The sequence below is a fragment of the Scomber japonicus genome, chromosome 7, assembly GCF_027409825.1.
Source record: "Scomber japonicus isolate fScoJap1 chromosome 7, fScoJap1.pri, whole genome shotgun sequence".
In the NCBI taxonomy this organism is placed as follows: Eukaryota; Metazoa; Chordata; class Actinopteri; order Scombriformes; family Scombridae; genus Scomber; species Scomber japonicus.
Window position 1 is genome coordinate 11,595,304 of NC_070584.1, and position 20,195 is coordinate 11,615,498.

Sequence of the window (20,195 nt, forward strand, 5' to 3'; positions counted from 1 at the left end):
TCATATTGGTGACCTTCATCATATCAAACCCACCAGACTTCCCCTGCAATTAGCTGAGGTATGTTAAGTCGTTAGAGTATCCATACAGTATCATACATGAAATGTAACTGACTCTATTAAAGAAATCACTAATTTACAAGCCTTAGTTTTAATGGTGCTGATCCTATTCAAAGCTCAGCAATATGATAACATACATGTAAAACCTGTCTTTCAATAACCTTCAACAGCAATTACATGTTAGTAGTATAAACAGAGTAAAATAAACAATACAAAGTGCAGTTGGAATCAAAGTAAATAAATGGACTTGGATCCTGCACACAATTAAAACTGGTCTCTATGAGGAGAAAATCAGAGAAAAAGTATGTAGTCTCTAAGAAATGCATCTTATTCTGTCAAGTATCTTTTATATGACCAATAAATCTCAGACAACAGATATTTCAGGGAATTTATTATTGATGTTGAGACAGATTAAGTAATATGACAAACAATTGATGGCTAAAAAACACACAACACTTATTATATTAGTCAGCTGAAGCTTAACAGCCTTGACTTTAGGTGTCATTTATAGATGCAAAGTTCACAGGACTATCTGTGTGTCAGAGTTCAAAACACCAGTATCCTTACAGAAAAAAAATGTAAAACTTATAATTAACACAAAAGACATTGTGATATAAAGGATGTATTGATGCATAACATATCATGAACTTGTGTGGCTTCATATTAATAGATGATCGAGTCAGTATTATTATGTAACACTCAGTAGATGAGCAGTTTAAGTCATTAAATCAACATCTCCCAGTTAACCAGTTCAGACACAGTTGTACTCATGAGCTCGTCAAAAGTGACTGGATCAGCCTCCACAACAGCAACACATAGACTTGTTCTAAAGCATTTGGTATTCTGGTGTCAGAAAGATAGGGTCAATGCTGGCAACATTTCCTAAGAGACGGAGAGTCGGTGGTCCCAGAGGAAAGTTAGGTGGATCATTTTTGTTCAGAAAATACACTATGAGGGGAACAGCAAATTTAAAAAGCAGCACTCCTGATGTCAAGTCCCAGCAACAAACCACACATCCACATTGTGAAGCAGAGAAGACTGTTTTGGATCAGTTTTAGGCCCCTGACTTGCTTTTCTCACTTTTGTCTTGCTTTAATTCCTGGAAATGTGATCATTTTGATGAAAAGTGGTGTAGTCTGTGTGCTAGGGTCAGAACCACCAGCGTAGAATTACTTGATCATTCTTGTTATTACCACCAGATGGTGCCAGAGGAAGACATTTTTAAATCCAGCACAGTTTGAAATATTTTACAGTTCAATTATTTACAATTAAATGTTTTGTTGATGAATTATTTTCAAATGATTTGTTATTTATTTATAATAGCATGTAAAGGAGGTCCCTGTTACATCTTACATAAATCTGTTTAGATGGAAAATTTGATGCTGCACAATTCAGCGAACCTTGGCGCAAACCTTGAAGGGGTGCGGTACATTTGTGGCTCCAATAGCTCCCTCTGTACTTAACACTACTCCATCAGGAGCAGAGAATGAGAACTTCTGAAACAAGCCCACCAAAAACAGGAACAGCTCCATCTTGGCCAGCCCTTCTCCGAGACACACACGTTTCCCTGAGGAGTTCACAAACACAGACATTCAAAGGTTTAAAGGCTCAAGATAACAACGGATGTTCTAGGTCAGGTGATGTCTAACAGTGAGTTTGCTGTAGCTTACCTGCAGAGAAAGGAAGGAATGCTTCTCTCTTTACAAACTTTCCATCAGCATTTAGAAAGTGTCCTGGGTTAAAAGTGTCTGGAGTCTCCCATGCAGTCTTGTCAAACAGCACAGAGGTCAACATGGGCATCAGGGAAGTACCCTATGAACAATGATCCACAGGGTAACACTAAGCAATGCTAATATTTTTAATTCCTATATTTTCCTTAGAAATAAGCCTTTTAAGACTTTTTGAATGACTGTGTAGATGTACCTTGGGTATGAAGTAACTGCCAAGAGTTGTGTCTTTGGAAGCCATTCTTAATCCATTGAGAGGAAGAATGTTTCCCATCCTCTGGATCTCATGGATGACAGCGTCAGTGTAGGGCAGGTTTGGTCTGTCCGCCATAGTGGGCTGGCGGATTTGTCCGATCACACTGTCTATCTCCGCCTGGACTTTCTCTGCAAGTATAAGAAATTTAAGTATTTATGCATAGAGCAATTTAGAGAGAAAGAGTGATTATGGTCACCTACTCTGGATGTCAGGGTTTTTGATGAGGTAAATCAAAGCCCACTGCAAAGTAGTGGAGGTAGTTTCTGTTCCAGCCAGAAACAGATCCAGAGAACACATAGCAAGATTAGTCTCACTGAAGCCCAGATCAGATTCTTTCTGCTGTTCAGGAATGCAGAGAAGACACAATAATGAATGACTGTACAGCTGCAGTGCAGCACTGTATGTGTAATGCATGTTGGTCACATACATTCTCCATTTCGATGAGGAAACTATCAATGTAGTCCCGTGGATTGTTGGGGTCCAGGTCCTGCTTGTGCCTCTGTACCTCCTGACCGATGAAGTCCAGGATGGTTCCGTAGTTGCTGAATATTCTGTTATGAGGGCCTGGCAAGTGCTTCATCACACTGGGAAAAGATTCATAGAGCTACTCCCCAGAAAACAGGAGATAAGAGACAATATAATTCACTTTTTGTGACAAAGTCAACCACAAACACGTGCCTCCCAGTTGGTTAATATTGACTCCTACATTCCCACCAGAGTGCCATCTCTCTGTCAGTGACTGAGCTAAGTTGATTTAATGACTTACTTGACCCCATATTGTGCCCTCCATCTGGATAGCCTCAGACAAACACTTCAGCAACATCTGGACGTTGTGGTCACTATAGTCAAACCGTTTCCCCATCACAAGCTGGCAAATGATGTTGGATACAGCTTTATTGAAGAGGCCTGCTGGGCTGAAAGGTTCACCTGGAGAGAGAGAGTCCACTGTTTAGGAGATACTATTTTATTTGTGTTGTTTATGAGCTTATGCTGTACTGATTGTAAACCACCTTTGTCATTCTCTATCTCCTCTTGAAGGTATCGGATCTCTTCACAGATGCTCTGCTCTGTGACACTTTTGCCAAAACCAAAGTTTCGTAAGGTGGACAAGGCGAACCGCCGCTGTATCTTCCATTTTTCACCATTGCTCATGAACAGACCACCTATGCACAAAGATTCAAGGATTCAAGGATGTTACTTGCCATTCAGCCATGTAGGTACATGAAAGAACAAAATACAGTGGTCAGGGCCCGGTGAATACATCAATGTAAAGGAAATAAGAGTTAATGGCTGATGGAGAACTCATTACTGCACACACAGTATGAGGCAGTGAAAGAGAGATTTTTACACCTGTAGCCCCATGGTAAACTCTGTCAGCAATTGCATTGTATGGTCGATCCACAAAGTTCTCAGCTTGTGTCACTATGGCTTCCTTCACCATCTTGCACCCAGACACGACCACCATCTTATCACCACCGAGACGGATGCTGAACACGTTTCCATAGACATCAGCCAGCTGAGAATAGTAATAAAATCAAAAGAGCACTTCTGCATCACATTAGCTTTCAATAACAAACGAAACCTACCAATGTTGAGTTCCATTTACTATTTAACCATCAGATGTCAGTATATACCATTAGTTTATACATTATATTGGATATTTTAAACAAATGCACGTTTGATAATGTGTGGACAATTTAAAGTTGCATTATACAGGTGAATAAATAAAAATAGTTGAAATGGCTTCAACTTTTTCATACTTTGGCAAAGTTGTACCTTTTACTATGGTTCATGTCATGCCATTGTCCTGATTGTGCAATAGTGTTGTGTGAAGTATGTCATGTGAGCTTTGTCAAGCCAGTCTGATACATTTAAATTTTCAATTCAAACATTCATTTGATTTGAATTTAATGTAAGGAGAAAACATTTTTATTGAACCTTTACCTTCCTAAAATAAATGTGCATAGGTTGCTCCAAACTGAAGAAATTCCCCACAAATGGGAGACCCAGTGGTCCTGGGGGATAATTTGGAGGATTCCTGTTTCTGAGGAAATCTGCTATTAGTAGGACGAGAAAAAAAAACAATAGTATCCCCTTCAGGTCCAACCCCAGTAAAAAGCTGTAAAGCCACATGGTGAAAGAGACAAAGCAGCAGCAGGAGGAGGAATGTCCGAGTGGACAGGTTTGTGCTTCAGGATTGTCTTCCTCCGTACACCTCTGCTTTTATAATGCTTACTCATGCTTCATTTAATCCTGTAGTGGGTTGAATGACAAAGAGGAAAAAAATCTCGGACACAAAGTCTGTGCAAAGGTACATTGGTAATGTACATAATGAGTCACAGACCACACCTAGTTCCCCTTGACAAACAAGACCTCTGTCATTGATTGATTATGATACTTTACTTTTTTATTGCGTCCATCAGCAGCTCCTCCAAACAAAAAACATGCAATACTAATACACAAAAACAGTGACACATCAAACTCTACAAACAACATACACAGCACATTTAGTGTTCATTCATAGCAACAAGAAACAACTAACTTCAGGAAATTATTATTACACCCAATAACATCAATATTATGGGAATCACTGTGATAGGTGTATAACACCTCCACTGTCTTTCTGCTAGCTATATTTGACCCAGTGCAGGTACAGCTATAAAACACTATAATTTATGTAACTTAGTCAAAAGGTGACCTTCATCACATCAAGCCCAACAGACTTCACCTGCAGTTAAAAGAGCTATGTTAAGTACTTACATATTCATCGTCGTAGTAACATACATGAAATGTTACTAACGCTTTTAAAGAAATCACTAATTTATAAGTTTAGTTTTCATGGTGCTGATGCTATTCATAGCTCAGCAATATGATAACATACATGTAAAACTTCCACTGTCTTTCAGTAACCTTTGACAGCAATTGTATGTTCATATAGTAGCCAGGGGACTAGCAGGGACTGGTGAGTAGGTGATCAGGTACAGCTGTGTGTAATTTATCCCATCCTCCAGCGGCGGTCCTGTTACCTGGTTAGCGGTGAATACTACAAATGAGCAGCTGGTATTTATTGTTTTCTTCTTTTAAACTGTTTTTATTGTTAACTAATTACCCAGTGCCTTACCACGTGTTATTGCCAATAACTGCAGTGATAGATGGGAAGCATAGTAGCACCGTCAGGCAGAGCAGACGAGCGAGACAGTGAGTGACAGCGGCAAGTGACAGCCCCCCCTTAATTGTATGTAAATCAACCCACCTGTTCAATACTTTTTATTTTCTTCTAAATTAAACATTGTTTGCTCTCCCATTGTATTTATTAACGGGGCTTACTTGGGTTTGTAGTCATGGGCAGTGGAAAGTAGTTTAGCCCACACACAACCCAGGTAGCTAGTACAATAGTAAACAGAGTAAAATCAACAATACAAAGTGCAGTGTGAATAAATGGAACGGTTCACACACATACAAACACACACACAACATAAAGTAGTCTCTTAGAAATGCATATTATGCTGTCATACCTTTTTATATGATCAAGAAATCTTAGACAACTGAGAAAAATGTCTTGGTCTGTACGAACAGGCGGAATGATAACAGCAAGAAAAACATATCAAAGTTCATTTGGGCACCTGGAAAAAGTGTGAACCTTTCCTTTAACTCCCACATTGTAGCCATGAATATATATTATGCAAATTACTTAAACCAAATCGTTTATTATTTGTTCACAAATATATTAAAATGATTTGTTTAATATTAATCAATGACTTATAAATTGTCTGAAAAGGGATCTTTACTACATAGAATAGTATAAGAAAATGTATACATCTCACCTTTAATAACTACAAGGACAAAGAGAAATGTCTTTTAAATATGGCATCAACACAATAATCTTTTAATGTACAGAGCAGACAGTAACCAAGTCCTCATAACAGAGAATCATACAACAGAAAAAGGTTGTTATGGTTTGTTTATTATGGTTTGCTGTTACATACGTAAAGCTGGTTAGATGAAAAATTATATGCTGCATGATTCAGCGAACCTTGGCGCAAACCTTGAAGGGTTGCGGTACATGTGTGGTTCCAGTGACTCCCTCTGTGCTTAACACTACTCCATCAGGAGCAGAGAATGAGAACTTCTGAAACAAGCCCACCAAAAACAGGAACAGCTCCATCTTGGCCAGCCCTTCTCCGAGACACACACGTTTCCCTGAGGAGTTTTGAAACACACACATTCAAAGGTTTAAAGGCTCAAGATAACAACGGATGTTCTAGGTCAGGTGATGTCTAACAGTGAGTTTGCTGTAGCTTACCTGCAGAGAAAGGAAGGAATGCTTCTCTCTTTACAAACTTTCCATCAGCATCTAGAAAGTGTCCTGGGTTAAAAGTGTCTGGAGTCTCCCATGCAGTCTTGTCAAACAGCACAGAGGTCAGGAAGGGCATCAGGACAGTACCCTATGAACAATGATCCACAGGGTAACACTAAGCAATGCTAATATTTTTAATTCCCATATTTTCATAAGAAATAGCCTTTTAAGACTTTTTGAATGACTGTGTAGATGTACCCTGGGTATGAAGTAACCGCCAAGAGTCGTGTCTTTGGAAGCCATTCTTAATATGTTGAGAGGAACAATGTTTCCCATCCTCTGGATCTCATGGATGACAGCGTCAGTGTAGGGCAGGTTTGGTCTGTCCGCCATAGTGGGCTGGCGGATTTGTCCAATCACACTGTCTATCTCCGCCTGGACTTTCTCTGCAAGTATAAGAAATTTAAGTATTTATGCATAGAGCAATTTAGAGAGAAAGAGTGAGTATGGTCACCTACCCTGGATGTCAGGGTTTTTGATGAGGTAAATCAAAGCCCACTGCAAAGTAGTGGAGGTAGTTTCTGTTCCAGCCAGAAACAGATCCAGAGAACACAAAGCCAGATTGGTCTCATCGAAACCCAGATCAGATTCTTTGTGCTGTTTAGGAATGCAGAGAAGACACAATAATTAATGACTGTACAGCTGCAGTGCAGCACTGTATGTGTAATGCCTGTTGGTCACATACATTCTCCATTTCAATGAGGAAACTGTCAATGTAGTCCCGTGGATTGTTGGGGTCCAGGTCCTGCTTGTGCCTCTGTACCTCCTGACCAATGAAGTCCAGGATGGTTTCGTAGTTGCTGAATATTCTGTTATGAGGGCCTGGCAAGTGCTTCATCACACTGGGAAAGGAGTCATAGAGCTACTCCCCAGAAAACAGAAGATGAGAGACAATACAAAGTCAACCACAAACACATGCCTCCCAGTTAGTTAATATTGACTCCCACAATCCCACCAGAGTGCCATCTCTCTGTCAGTGACTGAGCTAAGTGATGTTCTTGACTTACTCTACCCCACATTGATCCCTCCAGCCAGATAGATTCAGACAAATACTTCAGCATCATTTGGAAATTGTGGTCGCTGTAGTCAAACCGTTTCCCCATCACAAGTTGGCAAATGATGTTGGATACAGCATTGTTGAAGAGGCCTGCTGGGTTGAAAGGCTCACCTGGAGAGAGAGAGAGAGAGTCCACTATGTAGGAGATACTATTTTATTACTGTTGATTATGAGCTTATGCTGTGCTGATTGTATGTATGACAAAGGTGGCTACCTTTGTCATTTTCTATCTCCTCTTGAAGGTATCGGATCTCTTCACAGATGCTCTGCTCCGTGACACTTTTACCAAAACCAAAGTTTCGTAAGGTGGACAAGGCGAACCGCCGCTGTTTCTTCCATTTTTCACCACTGCTCGCGAACAGACCACCTATGCACAAGCACAGGGAAAAAAAGTTAATGACTCATGGATACTGCACACAGAGTATGAGGCAGTGAAAGAGAGAGATTTTTACACCTGTGGATCCTAAGTAAACCCTGTCAGAAAGTTCACTGTGCGGTCGATCGACAAAGTTCTCGGCCTGTGTCACTATGGCTTCCTTCACCATCTTGCACCCAGACACGACCACCATCTTTTCACCACCGAGTCGGACACTGAGCACATTTCCATAGACATCAGCCAACTGAAGATAGTAATAAAATCAAAAATGAACAACAGAGTATTTCTGCATCATACAAGTTTTATGAATTGTTCAATAATGAAACAAAACCTACCAACATCTTTGTAGCACATATAAGTGGAAGTTTGAGTTCCATTTACTATTTAACCATCAGATATTATTATATTGAATATTTTAAACAAACACACATTTAATAGTGTGAGGACAATTTAAAGTTACATTATGCTGTTGAATAAATAAAAATAGTTGAAATGGCTTCAACTTTTTCATACTTACATACTAAAACTGTACATTTTACTATGGTTCATGTAATTTCATTATACTGATTGTGCAATAGTGTTGTGGGAAGTATGTCATGTGAGCTTTGTCAAGCCAATCTCACCCTTAAATTAACCCTTAAATCTCTCATACATTTAAAATTCAAACATTCATTTCATTTGAATTTAATGTAAGGAGAAAACATCTTTTGTATTGAACCTTTACCTTGCTAAAATAAATTTGTGGATGTTTCGTCAAACTGAAGAAATTCCCCACCAATGGGAGACCCAGTGGTCCTGGGGGATAATTTGGAGGATTCCTGCTTCTGAGGAAGTCTGCTATTAGTAGGACGAGAAACAAACCCAATAGTATCCCCTTCAGGTCCAACCCCAGTAAAAAGCTGTAAAGCCACATGGTGAAAGAGACAAAACAGCAGCAGCAGCGGCAGGAAGAGGAATGTGAAAAGGTTTGTGCTTCTGGATTGTCTTCTTCCGTACTCCTCTGCCTTTATAATCCTGTACTGGGTTAAATGACAGAGAGAATAAACGTCTCTGTTACAAAGTCTGTGCAAAGGTACAATGGTACTGTACTTACATAATCAGTCACAGACCACACCTAGTTCCCCTTGACAAAAAAGGCCCCTGTCAGCAACAAGAAATAACTCACTGCAGGACATTATTATAATGCCAAAAATATCAATATTACTGTCTTTCTGCCTACTTCATTTGACTCTGTGAGGGTGCTAATTCAGTAATCTTCATAATGATAAATCAGTGATAAAGGTAAACCCTTGTATTGGTGACCTTCATCATATCAAATCCAACAGATTTCCCCTGCAGTTAACAGAGGTATGTTAAGTCCTTACAGTATTCATACTGCATCATACATGAAATGTAACTGAAGCTCTTAAAGAAATCACTAATTTACAAGTGTTAGTTTTAATGGTGCTATTCAAAGCTCAACAATATGAGCAGCAATATGATAACATACATGTGAAACCTCCACTGTCTCTCAGAAATGTTCATAGTATAAACAGAGTAAAATCAACAATACAAAGTGCAGTTGGAGTAAAAGTAAATAAATGGAAATGGATCCCGCACATAATTAAAACTGGTCTCTATGAGGAGAAATCTTAGAAATGCATTTTATGCTGTCAGGTATCTTTTATATGATCAAGAAATCTTAGACACCAGATATTTCAGGGAATTTATTATCAATGTTGAGACAGATTAAGTAATATAAAAAATATATAAAAAACTTATATTTGTCAGCTAAAGTTTAACAGCCTTGATATCCATCATTACATGTCATTTATACTGTAGATGCAAAGTTCACAGGACTATCTGTGTGTCAGAGTGCAAAACATTTATTATGTAACACTCAGTAGATGAGCAGTTTAAATCCTTAAATCAACATCTCCCAGTTAACCAGTTCAGACACAGTTGTACTCATGAGCTTGTCAGAAATGACTGGATCAGCCTCCACAACAGTAACACATAGACTGATTCTAAAGCATTTGGTGTCAGATAGTTAGATTACTCTAAGAACATTGTAGATGGTAGATATTGTAGCAAATTATGGATATTAAAAGATATTAGAATTAGCTCCACCAGAAAACTTCTGGAAATATTTATTGGTTGTTGATTAACCAATAAATCAACAAATCATAATATTTAATAAATCAATACATTTCTGAATCAGTCAAATATCTTAAGTTCATGGCTCTATGGTTCAATAGATCCCCTGTATCATCATCAATAGACATACACCATGGATTGAGTTTTGTGGATTTTATTACACACTACTAATACATGATGTATAAATGAATGTAATGATACAATACAATATGAATTCAACAGATTGTTACTCAACATAGCGACATGAATGAAAGATGATGGTGAATGATGAATTTAAATGAAGGATATGTAATTATGTGGAAACTAAGAAAACTTGAAAGTTTTACTGAGTTTTACTTTTAAATAAAATTTGAATTACTCGATCTGACATCAAGCCTTGATTAAAGCAATATCTGGATCCTACTTTCATCGATGGAGGGTCTCAGCTGTCCGTCTTTCAGAAACATGCGTAGGCCTACACACACCAAGTGGAAGATCTCAGAGGGCGTCGCAGGTCTGGGTGGGGTGAGGATGGTCCGGGTCGGCTGGCCTTGTGTCAGACTGCCTGGTCCGGTGGTTGTCTGCCAACAGACTTTGTCCCTCTCGGTTATGATGAGTCGTAGGGTTGACAGATGTTTGTCTGCCCCAAAAGTTCTCGCAGGTTGATGAAAGATGGAGGAAAAAGTCCAATTTAACTCTTTCACTGTTTAATAACTTTTTGGAGAGATCTCAGCGTTGGCCACACGTCAAAATCCTCAAAAATGTCAAAAACAGGCTGAATGCAAAACTTAATGACGTTTTTACTTAAAAGGCCTTTTCTCTGTACGTTGCTGGTGAAAGTTACAAGATTACAAAAATTTAGATAAAGAATAACTAAAGATTAAAATAATAAGATAAGGTGACTAATGTGTGAGGTGAAGAAAAGAAAAGATGGACTAAGCAAAATCTGAAACAACGCAAAGCAAGTCAAGTAAAGCAAAGCTGGTTTCAGATGGGTGCATCTGTTTTTTCTCCCTGGGGAGTGCTCCTGTGTCAGCCAATCAGATTCATCCCAGCTGCTTTGAGGATTTAATTTCCAGCTTTTTTACCATGAAACTTTTCATCATCATCATCATTCATTCAGTATTTAATCCTGATTATAAAATGCATACTATAACAATAAATGAATGTTAAAGGTCTGAGTCAGGTTTCCCACTTACTGTAGGTCCAACAAAAATAAACAAAACAGGAAAGTCAGAGAAATGTTAGTCATTTTTGATAGTACTCATACAAACAAGACGTATACTTTGTAAAATAAGTAAAAAACACTTTGGCTAGACCATGACTGTAGGCAAGGCAAGGCAAGGCAGTTTTATTTATATAGCGCATTTCATGCACAATGGCAATTCAATGTGCTTTACATAAAACAGAAAAACATGTAATTTGAGAAACTTAAAACATACAATAGAACTGGAGTAATGTGCTCTGATCTCTTTGTTCTGGTTAAAACTCGAGCTGCAGCGTTCTGAATGAGCTGCAGCTGTTTAATGCTTTTTTGTGGGAGTCCAGTCAGAAGACCGTTACAGTAGTCGAGTCTACTTGAGATGAAAGCATGAATCAACTTCTCCTGGTCTGTTTGAGACATAAAACCCTTCACTCTGGATATGTTCTTAAGCTGATAGAAGGCTGTTTTGGTGATTGATTTGATGTGACTGCTGAAGGTCAGATCTGAGTCTATCAGCACGCCAAGGTTTCGGACTTCGTCCGTAGTTTTTAGAGAGAGTGACTCCAGATGTTTACTGACAGCAATCCTCTTCTCTTTATTGCCAAAAACAATGACCTCAGTTTTGTTCTGATTTAATTGAAGGAAATTTTGGTTCATCCAATTAGTTACTTGCTCTAAACAGTGACACAATGACTGTATTGGACTGTAGTCATCTGGGGACAGTGCTAGGTATATCTGTGTGTCATCTGCATAACTGTGATAGTCTACATTAGAGTTCTGCAGAATTTGACCCAAGGGCAGCATATATAGACTGAACAGTAGGGGTCCAAGAACTGACCCCTGAGGAACTCCACATGTCATAGCCACTCGATCAGATTCATAACTTCCAATGGTCACAAAATAACTCCGCTCTTCCAAGTAGGACCTGAACCAGTCTAGGACTGTTCCGCTGAGTCCTGCCCAAGTTTCCAACCTGTTCAACAGTATACTGTGATCCACAGTGTCAAATGCAGCACTGAGATCCAACAGGACCAGAACTGACACCTTGCCTGAGTCAGTGTTCAACCTTATGTCATTTAACACTCTAATAAGAGCTGTTTCTGTACTGTGGTTAGGTCGGAAACCTGATTGAAATTTGTCAAAAAGGCCACTGGAGTTCAAGAAATTACTGAGTTGATTAAAAACCACTTTCTCAACGATCTTGGCTATAAAAGGAAGATTTGAGATAGGTCTGTAGTTGGTTAACATGGAAGCATCCAGCGTTCTCTTTTTTAAGAGTGGCTTAATGGCAGCTACTTTTAGGAGTTTAGGAAACACACCTGATTTAAGTGAGCTATTTATTACTTGTCGCAAATCTGTTTGGACAGAGTTCACAATAGTTTTAAAGAAATCTGATGGCATTGTGTCAAGACAGCATGTTGATGGTTTTAGATGCTGCACTGTTTCCTCTATGGTTTTTTGGTCAACTGTTTTAAATTCTGACATTGCAGTTGAGTTATTCCTGGGAGGTCTGAGGGATTGCATCATTTTATTGTTTTGTTGATTTGTGTTGATATTTAACCTTATGGACTGGATTTTTTCACTGAAAAAGCAAGCAAATTCATTGCATTTTTCTGTGGAAAGGAGTTCTGGAGCTATCTGTTGAGGGGGGTTTGTAAGCTTATCAACTGTAGCAAACAGAGTACGAGTGTTGTTGATGTTCTTATTAATTATTTCAGAAAAATGTTGCTGTCTAGCTTTGAGTAACTCATATTTAAAATTACAAAGACTTTATTTGTAGAGGTCAAGGTGAATTTGAAGTTTAGTTTTTCTCCACTTACGCTCTGCCTTCCTGCATGCTGTTTTTAAAGCCTTTATCATCATAGTGTTCCCCCATGGTGTTTTCTTTCTGCTCAAGGTTGTCTTAGTTTTAATAGGTGCAACAGCATCCATGACATTTGAGATTTTCCAGTTAAATTTATCCAGGAGTTCATCAACTGACTCTGCACTCACAGTTGGTGACATAGCTATAGCCTCCATAAACTTTGCACTGGTATTCTCATTTATGTACCTTCTCCTAACAGACACAGAGGTTAACTGAACATTTGGAATGATCTGTAAGTCAAAGAACACACAGAAATGATCAGAAAGAGCCAAGTCCTTAACATCAACAGAAGAAATATCAACACCTTTAGAAGTAACCAGATCCAGAGTGTGGCCTCGAGTGTGTGTGGGCCCTTTCACATGTTGCAAGAGGCCAAAAGTGTCAAGTAGAGCAGAGAGTTCTTTGGCGTTACTGTCCATGTTATTGTCTACATGAATGTTAAAATCCCCTGTTATGATAAAAAAGTTGTAGTCAGTGCAGATAACTGACAGCAGTTCAGCAAACTCATCAATGAATTTTCCTGAGTATCTTGGAGGTCTATAAATGATTAAAAAAAGAACTTTTGGATCACCTTTTAATAAAAAACAGAGATGTTCAAAAGAGCTAAAATCACCTAATGTAATTTCCTTGCACTGAAATACAGATTTAAAGATGGCAGCAACTCCTCCGCCTTTCTTACCAGTTCGACACTTGTTCATAAAACTAAAATTTGTTGGTGCTGCCTCATTGAGAATAGCACAACAGCTACATTCAGTCAACCATGTTTCACTAAGAAGTAAAAAATCAAGATCATAGGTCATAATGACGTCATTAACTAGCAGTGATTTGTACATGCGCTTTAATCATTTAAGTACTACTGATTTAGGAACAATAAGCAAGTCCGAGTCCCTTTGACTTAAAGGGGAATTCCACCAATTTTATACGGCAAAGTGTGTTTACAGGTCTTGGAGAGCACTACAAAATATGTGAAAAAAAGTTGTATAAAGCCCATTGGGGCTTTAGATCGGGTCTGTGTAAAGTCTATTGAACTACTTCAAGTGATATTACTTGAGTCAACGTAGGTTGGGTCTGAGTTGGAAAATGGGGATGTGGAGGTTACACCTGAATCTCTGATGTAACTGCTGGCAATTAAGTTGCATTATGGGTAATGTGGGAGCTAGGTTCTGACAGAGAGGAATAATGTTTGGAACTAAAAAGATATCATCTTTGTTTCCTCTGCATTGATTTTTATATTTTTTTGGTAAAGTAAGTAAAGTTATCTTCTGATCTACATGACTGATCTTTTTTTGTTGTTCCTGTTTTTTTATTATTAATAATTATGTGGGGGTAAATATTCATATATTATACAAACTAGTTTTCAACTGCAAGTCAGATACAACTTGTGATCTGGAGAATGTGGAGATTCTGGTTATTGGCGTCTGTGTTGGGTTGGGATTTGAACAGCTGAAACAATAGAGAGCATTAGCGAGGCGTGGCTAACATCCTGAAGCTCTCGGGGGAATGGGTGAAGCCCAGCACACCTTCCATGCTGGGAATTTCTCCAGGAACAGCAGAGATGGTGAAGCGTTGCAAAAGGCTTGTAAAGAAAAGAAACAGCTCTATTCTGGCCAGGTTCTCCCCCAAACACACTCGTTTACCTGTGAATAAACAGTAGACAGCAGCTTTAGTTTATCCTAGTGTTGCTATTAGAAACTATGTTGTTTGCAATTCTTGTAATTGAAATTGTGTTATAGAAAGTGGAGAAAAAAACCTGCTGAAAATGGTAGGAATGCATCTCTTCTACGGAAGTTGCCCTCTGAATCCAAGAAATGTTCAGGATTGAAGATATCTGGAGTCTCCCACTCATCCTTATCAAAAAGCACTGATGAAAGGACTGTCGTAACAGCTGTGCCCTGGAAAGAGTCATGAAATATTGTGTGATATCAGTAGCTAATATTTTACACATTTTATAGCTGGACATTCACCTAGTAAGTTTGATAAATAGTTCTTCACCTTTGGTATGAAGTATCCTCCCAGCGTAGTGTCTTTACTGGCCATTTTGGGGAATCCCAGAGGAACAATATTTCCCATCCTTTGAGTCTCATGGATGACAGCGTCAGTGTAGGGCATGTTGGGTCTGTCGGCCAGTGTGGGCTGACGGGACTGTCCAATAACTCTATCTATCTCTGCCTGCACTTTCCCTGGGTGAGGACACATAATCAGAACTATGGCTCAAATAGCAAAAAAACATTCATGGCTTCCTCAGGAATACTGTAGTGCTTCATATAATTATATAGTAGGATGAACTGACTTTGTATCTCTGGGTAGTGCATCATGTATACGAGCCCCCAGGATAAAGTAGTAGCAGCTGTTTCTGTCCCAGCCTCAATCAGGTCGATGGTGCAAATGAGTAAAGTGTCGATGTTGAAGCCAGCCTGGGGATCCTCCTTCTTCTGGCAATGTGTCAACACAAAACATTGTTATTTTATTATACACAGTGCTCTGCTGTCATAGGCTACTTTATATTTACCATGGATGGAGTTAATTTTTTTAGAGAATTCAATGTTTTCTTTACAAGACAATTATAACCAGTATGTACATCAATAGAGCTCTCCAGCATTGCTAATTTAAACTACTGGTCTGAGAGAAAAAAAAAAGATTATTTTGGAGGGCAAAACAGTCAAGTGAGAAAAACTTGTGAAACACACTAAAAAAAATGAGTTATTGAATTTTACTATTTATGGCATCTTCATTGGGCAAATTAGCTTTGAATCAGGAGGTTTTTTGAGCCAGGTAAAACTCAAGGGAAACTCTTGTGTGGAGCAGTATTATGGATATTTTCAATTTGCCTTTAAGTTTGAAGGGGTACTATATCATGTCTAAATTCAACAGTGAAAAATGTATTTACCATCCTTAAGTGATATGTATTATATGAAGTAGCGTTTAATCGTATCTCTGTGCACAGATGAATTGGGACTTTCTTCACCTGTTTGTTTGTTATTGCACTCTATCAAGCAGTTTCCATTATGGGACAATACAGTTTCCATTACATTTGACTATATACATTTGAAATGGCTTCAGAGGAGCTTTACTGAAAATAGGGTAGCAGCTTACTTTCTCCATCTCTGCCAGGTACACATCAACATAATCACGAGGGTCCTCTGGGTTCCACTCCTCCTGGTGCTTTTCTATTTCCTTTTTCAGGAACACTTTTATCTCCTTGTAGTTAGCGTGGACAGTCTGATGAGGTCCCGGCAGGTGCTTCATCAAACCAGGGAAGGCATCATACAGCTGTTGGTGGAACCAAATTTGCAGATAAGTACTGTGGTTTGTTTTGTGAGTACAACACAAAGGTTGAGCCTAGGTGACAGATGAGTCCTTACCTGAGTCTGAGCTGAGCCAGCGAGCACAACAGCCTCATTGTCCAGCTCCAAAACCTTGCGAAAGCTTTGATCACTGTATTCAAAGCGATGTCCAAAGACCACAGAGCAGATGATGTTACCCACAGCATTATTTATGGTGAACTGGGGGTTGAATGGTCCTCCTGGGAACATATTCAATCCAATTCAAGTTATGATGAATATTACATATTCATATAAGACAAAAATTATTTATTTAAAGCAAGTCTACTTGCCTTGTTCCTCTTTGAAAGTCTCACAAAGGAAGTTGCATTCCACTTCAATATATCTTTCCAGTGACCTCTGGCCCTCTCCAAAGTAACGCAGATGCATGCTGGCAAACTTCCTCTGCTTCTTCCACATGTAACCATTGCTCAGAACTATGCCTGAGAGAATGTTACCAAATTATTAATAAAGCATTTAAGCTCTGCACATAGATTGCTGCATCTACTTTCACAAATACCTGAACTGCGCTTGTTTATTAATTTTCTGCCTTTACAGGCTGAACAACATTAATAATGATTTATGGAAGCTATGATAAGGTTTTAAACTGGCAATCAGTTTCAAACAAAGTAACTCTCTTCTGTGCTGAGTTTGGCATTAAATCATAGATGCTAGAATATCAAATGCAATGTTCAGATAATCTGAATTCACATCATAATTTGTTCCACGTTGATTTGTTGACTAGATTCTTCCTTCTATTGAGAGAAAAAATATTTGATAAAAGACACTTGTGGTTTCAAACATTCATTTACTTACCAAGGCCCTGGAAAACAACGTGGAAGAGAGGGACAATGGGTCGATCAACAAAGCTGTCCAGCTGGCTGACAAGAGCCTCTTTGACCATCTTGTATCCTGAAATAAACACCAGCCTCTCGCTGCCTCTCCTCAAGCTGAAGACTGGGCCGTATTTCTCAGCAAGCTGCATATTCAAATAAAATAAAAAAATCCATACTTTTGATGGATTTGTGTATACTGTATATGGAGCAGAAAACTGTTTTGTCAGTTGAAATGTGTCTTGTGTTCCTTAGTTGTTATTCTCCTACGTTCCAGCAGTAACTCTCAGCCTTCTATCTCTTTTTTGTTTGGATTGGAGTGCGTGGGAGAAAGATGTTGTGAGATGAACCGTAAAAAACCTCTGGCAAGATAGAATTTAAGTTGTTATTGTGTTTTTCCTCCTACATGTTATGTCTACACACATGATTCTTTATTAAAGAGATATTCTTCATTTCATATTGACTGCTGTGTCTTGCATTTGGGTCCATCTTAATTCTTACTAAGTATAGCAAATCCTTCACACAATGTCTTAAGACCTGACTTCTCAAAAGTCACACGTCAACACTTAATCTAGAAAATATATTGTTAATTATAGTATTATTGTTATTGTTATTATTGTTATTACTGACCAACATGCTGCTAAGTTGTCCCATGTCCTCTCCCTGTTCCCAATTTGTCAGGTGTGCATGGCTTACCTGGTTTATCTACTTTAACAATGTGGTATGATTACAACTCTGCACTGCTTGTGATCACTGATACAAAAGTTGTATACTGTCATGTTACTGTTAGTTCCCACTAATGAGCTTTGAAGCAGTCAGTCTTTGTTTGGAATAAATTATTAGTATTATTAGTATTATTATTTTGAACGCTTGGACTTGCAGTTTTGTCACTGATTATTTGGCATTTTTTGAGCTCTGTTAACTGTCTCAGGTTGTTTTTGAAAACTCACCATACTCTATTGGAGTCTTATATCTGAAAACACTTCTGACTGGCATTCAGTCATTCAGCTCAGTTCAATGTCTGTTTGTCTAAAGCAGCATGAAATATGATATGATAAGAAAACATTATTGTTTGTCTGACCTTCTCCATTGTTTTGAAATCAACTCCTGTGAAGACATTTCCTAGAAAAGGCACGGTCCAGGGTCCCGGTGGAAAGTTGTGAGGCCTCCAGTTTCTGAACACATCAGTCAATAATAACACTACAAAAGTGAACAGCAGCCAACCAGTAAAGTCCATACACTCAAAAAGTGTTTGAAAAATCATGGTGAAGATTTGTCAAAGGACCTCTTTGAAAACAGTTAGATCCTGTGGACAGGATGGTGGTGAGTCTCACATTGTTTGACCGGGGAAGGGAATTGAGGACACAAATGTTACGTAATGCTGGGCGCCTCTCAGGACCTTTGGGAGAAAAACAAGACTGGAGCTTGAGATTTTCCAGCTGGCGGCTGACTGCACATGTGCTGCATTTCTAGGAAACAAGGAAGTCTTCCTGGAAAATTTGAATACGTATAATAATAGTTTTAAGCAAAATTATTTGTAGGTACAACCCAGATCAACAATGCAGTTGTCAGACAAAGTAGTAAAGGCATGGTAGTGTATACTCTATAACAACCATGTTTAGTAGAAAGTTGTTCCACTATCATAAAAAAAGGCATTTAGCTGGTAGCTACATTTGACCCAGTGAGGGTGCAGCAATAACATACTATCATTCAGTAATCGTAATCTTAAATCAGTAATAAAGATACTCATTGCAAACACAATCTTTGCAATTCTTTGGAGGATACAGCCAACTTTACAGCAGACCTTTAGATAAAATACTGCCACCAGGTGGCACAGGAGAAAAAGAAAAAGGACACACATTGAGAGAGAATGGAGGTTGCTATAGTCAATAGTTTTCTGGAAACAGCCTCTCATGGCTTTACTAGGAACTGTATATAATGCTTCCTGCTTTGCTTTTCACCTTGAGCCATGAGGTTGCAGCTTGGTTTTCAGCCACAGCATTAATATGGTCTAAAAGGCTGCTGAGTCTGGTCTAATTTTGACCAGTATTGGAGGATTGTCATGGGACATTTATTGTTTGGACAGCAGTGTTGTAGGGAGCATAGGCTGGAAAATTAAATAAAATCCATATAAGTATCAATAACGAGTGAGTCAATAAAGAGGCCACAGTAATCAGGGACATCAAAAGAAGGAGATAAATCCATAAACAGTTAAATATTTGTGCTTTATCCTTCTAAAGCTAAAAGTATGTATACTCAGTGATAACACCTAACAACCTTCTTCTCTCTTTGCACATTTTGCAGAGAAACAGGTCAATGTTTTTAGCCTTTGCCTCTTTGCTGATAGGATTGTGGTTATTAATGGCTAGAAGCTTGTTAAAGAAGCCCTGGTCCAAAGAGGACTGGACTATGCAGATAACATCACCTTACAGCTGTTTTGTAAAATGATTTGGAATAAAGGTAATGTGTGTTTCTTGTAGCTAGTAAACATTTAGTCAGGGCAGTAGAATCAAAATGACACCACATTGGTAACATTTCATTGGTGGTTAGTACAGTCAGTTCCAGTTACTTCCAGTCTAAAGCTTAGAGTGTCTATCTTTGAAAGCATAATAGATTTTCTTCTCATACATTTACAACCTTTGTTTTGGACAAGAGGACACCAGAGCCATCCATCCAGCAGGAGTGCAACTAACTCATCGAGGCCTTTCCCTTCACTAAGGCACTGACATCTTCTTTTTCAACAAGCAACTACTAATCAACTAATGTTTCTTAACTAGTTACAGGGCAGTACCTATTCCATGACTATTGTTTATGTTTATTACATGGATATGTGATTTACCTTTTTCCTTTATCTTAACATTTGTTATACCAACTTTTTAATCATTCATAATCACAACCATACATTATTACTATCTAAAAGCATTTCCACATGTTGCTCATCACATGTTCCTGTGTCCACAGTCACTGATAAAGCATGATCAGCTGCTTGCTGTTTGGGGATCACTTTGAGTACAATGACAGGCAGTGTT

The 20,195-nt window shown here is 38.6% G+C and overlaps 3 protein-coding genes across 3 annotated transcripts; all 3 read right to left on the bottom strand.

The window, feature by feature from the left end:
- Nucleotides 1-431: 431 nt before the first annotated feature.
- Nucleotides 432-4,282, bottom strand: LOC128361310 (cytochrome P450 2J4-like). Its single transcript, XM_053321720.1, has 9 exons — nucleotides 3,985-4,282; nucleotides 3,391-3,556; nucleotides 3,051-3,203; nucleotides 2,807-2,967; nucleotides 2,468-2,644; nucleotides 2,241-2,379; nucleotides 1,981-2,168; nucleotides 1,728-1,869; nucleotides 432-1,624 (listed from the first exon to the last, which is right to left on the bottom strand). The coding sequence occupies exons 1-9, from the start codon at nucleotides 4,171-4,173 to the stop codon at nucleotides 1,449-1,451; spliced, it is 1,491 nt and encodes a 496-aa protein (XP_053177695.1). The 5' UTR covers nucleotides 4,174-4,282; the 3' UTR covers nucleotides 432-1,448.
- Nucleotides 4,283-5,984: 1,702 nt separating this feature from the next.
- Nucleotides 5,985-8,870, bottom strand: LOC128361313 (cytochrome P450 2J4-like). The gene is made up of 9 exons (XM_053321723.1): nucleotides 8,555-8,870; nucleotides 7,909-8,074; nucleotides 7,669-7,821; nucleotides 7,405-7,565; nucleotides 7,083-7,259; nucleotides 6,856-6,994; nucleotides 6,596-6,783; nucleotides 6,344-6,485; nucleotides 5,985-6,240 (listed from the first exon to the last, which is right to left on the bottom strand). The coding sequence occupies exons 1-9, from the start codon at nucleotides 8,741-8,743 to the stop codon at nucleotides 6,065-6,067; spliced, it is 1,491 nt and encodes a 496-aa protein (XP_053177698.1). The 5' UTR covers nucleotides 8,744-8,870; the 3' UTR covers nucleotides 5,985-6,064.
- A 4,953-nt stretch (nucleotides 8,871-13,823) lies between these two features.
- Nucleotides 13,824-18,520, bottom strand: LOC128361315 (cytochrome P450 2J2-like). Its single transcript, XM_053321725.1, has 9 exons — nucleotides 18,248-18,520; nucleotides 17,150-17,312; nucleotides 16,627-16,776; nucleotides 16,376-16,536; nucleotides 16,107-16,283; nucleotides 15,304-15,445; nucleotides 15,006-15,193; nucleotides 14,764-14,905; nucleotides 13,824-14,650 (listed from the first exon to the last, which is right to left on the bottom strand). The coding sequence occupies exons 1-9, from the start codon at nucleotides 18,428-18,430 to the stop codon at nucleotides 14,475-14,477; spliced, it is 1,482 nt and encodes a 493-aa protein (XP_053177700.1). The 5' UTR covers nucleotides 18,431-18,520; the 3' UTR covers nucleotides 13,824-14,474.
- Between the last annotated feature and the right edge of the window lie 1,675 nt (nucleotides 18,521-20,195).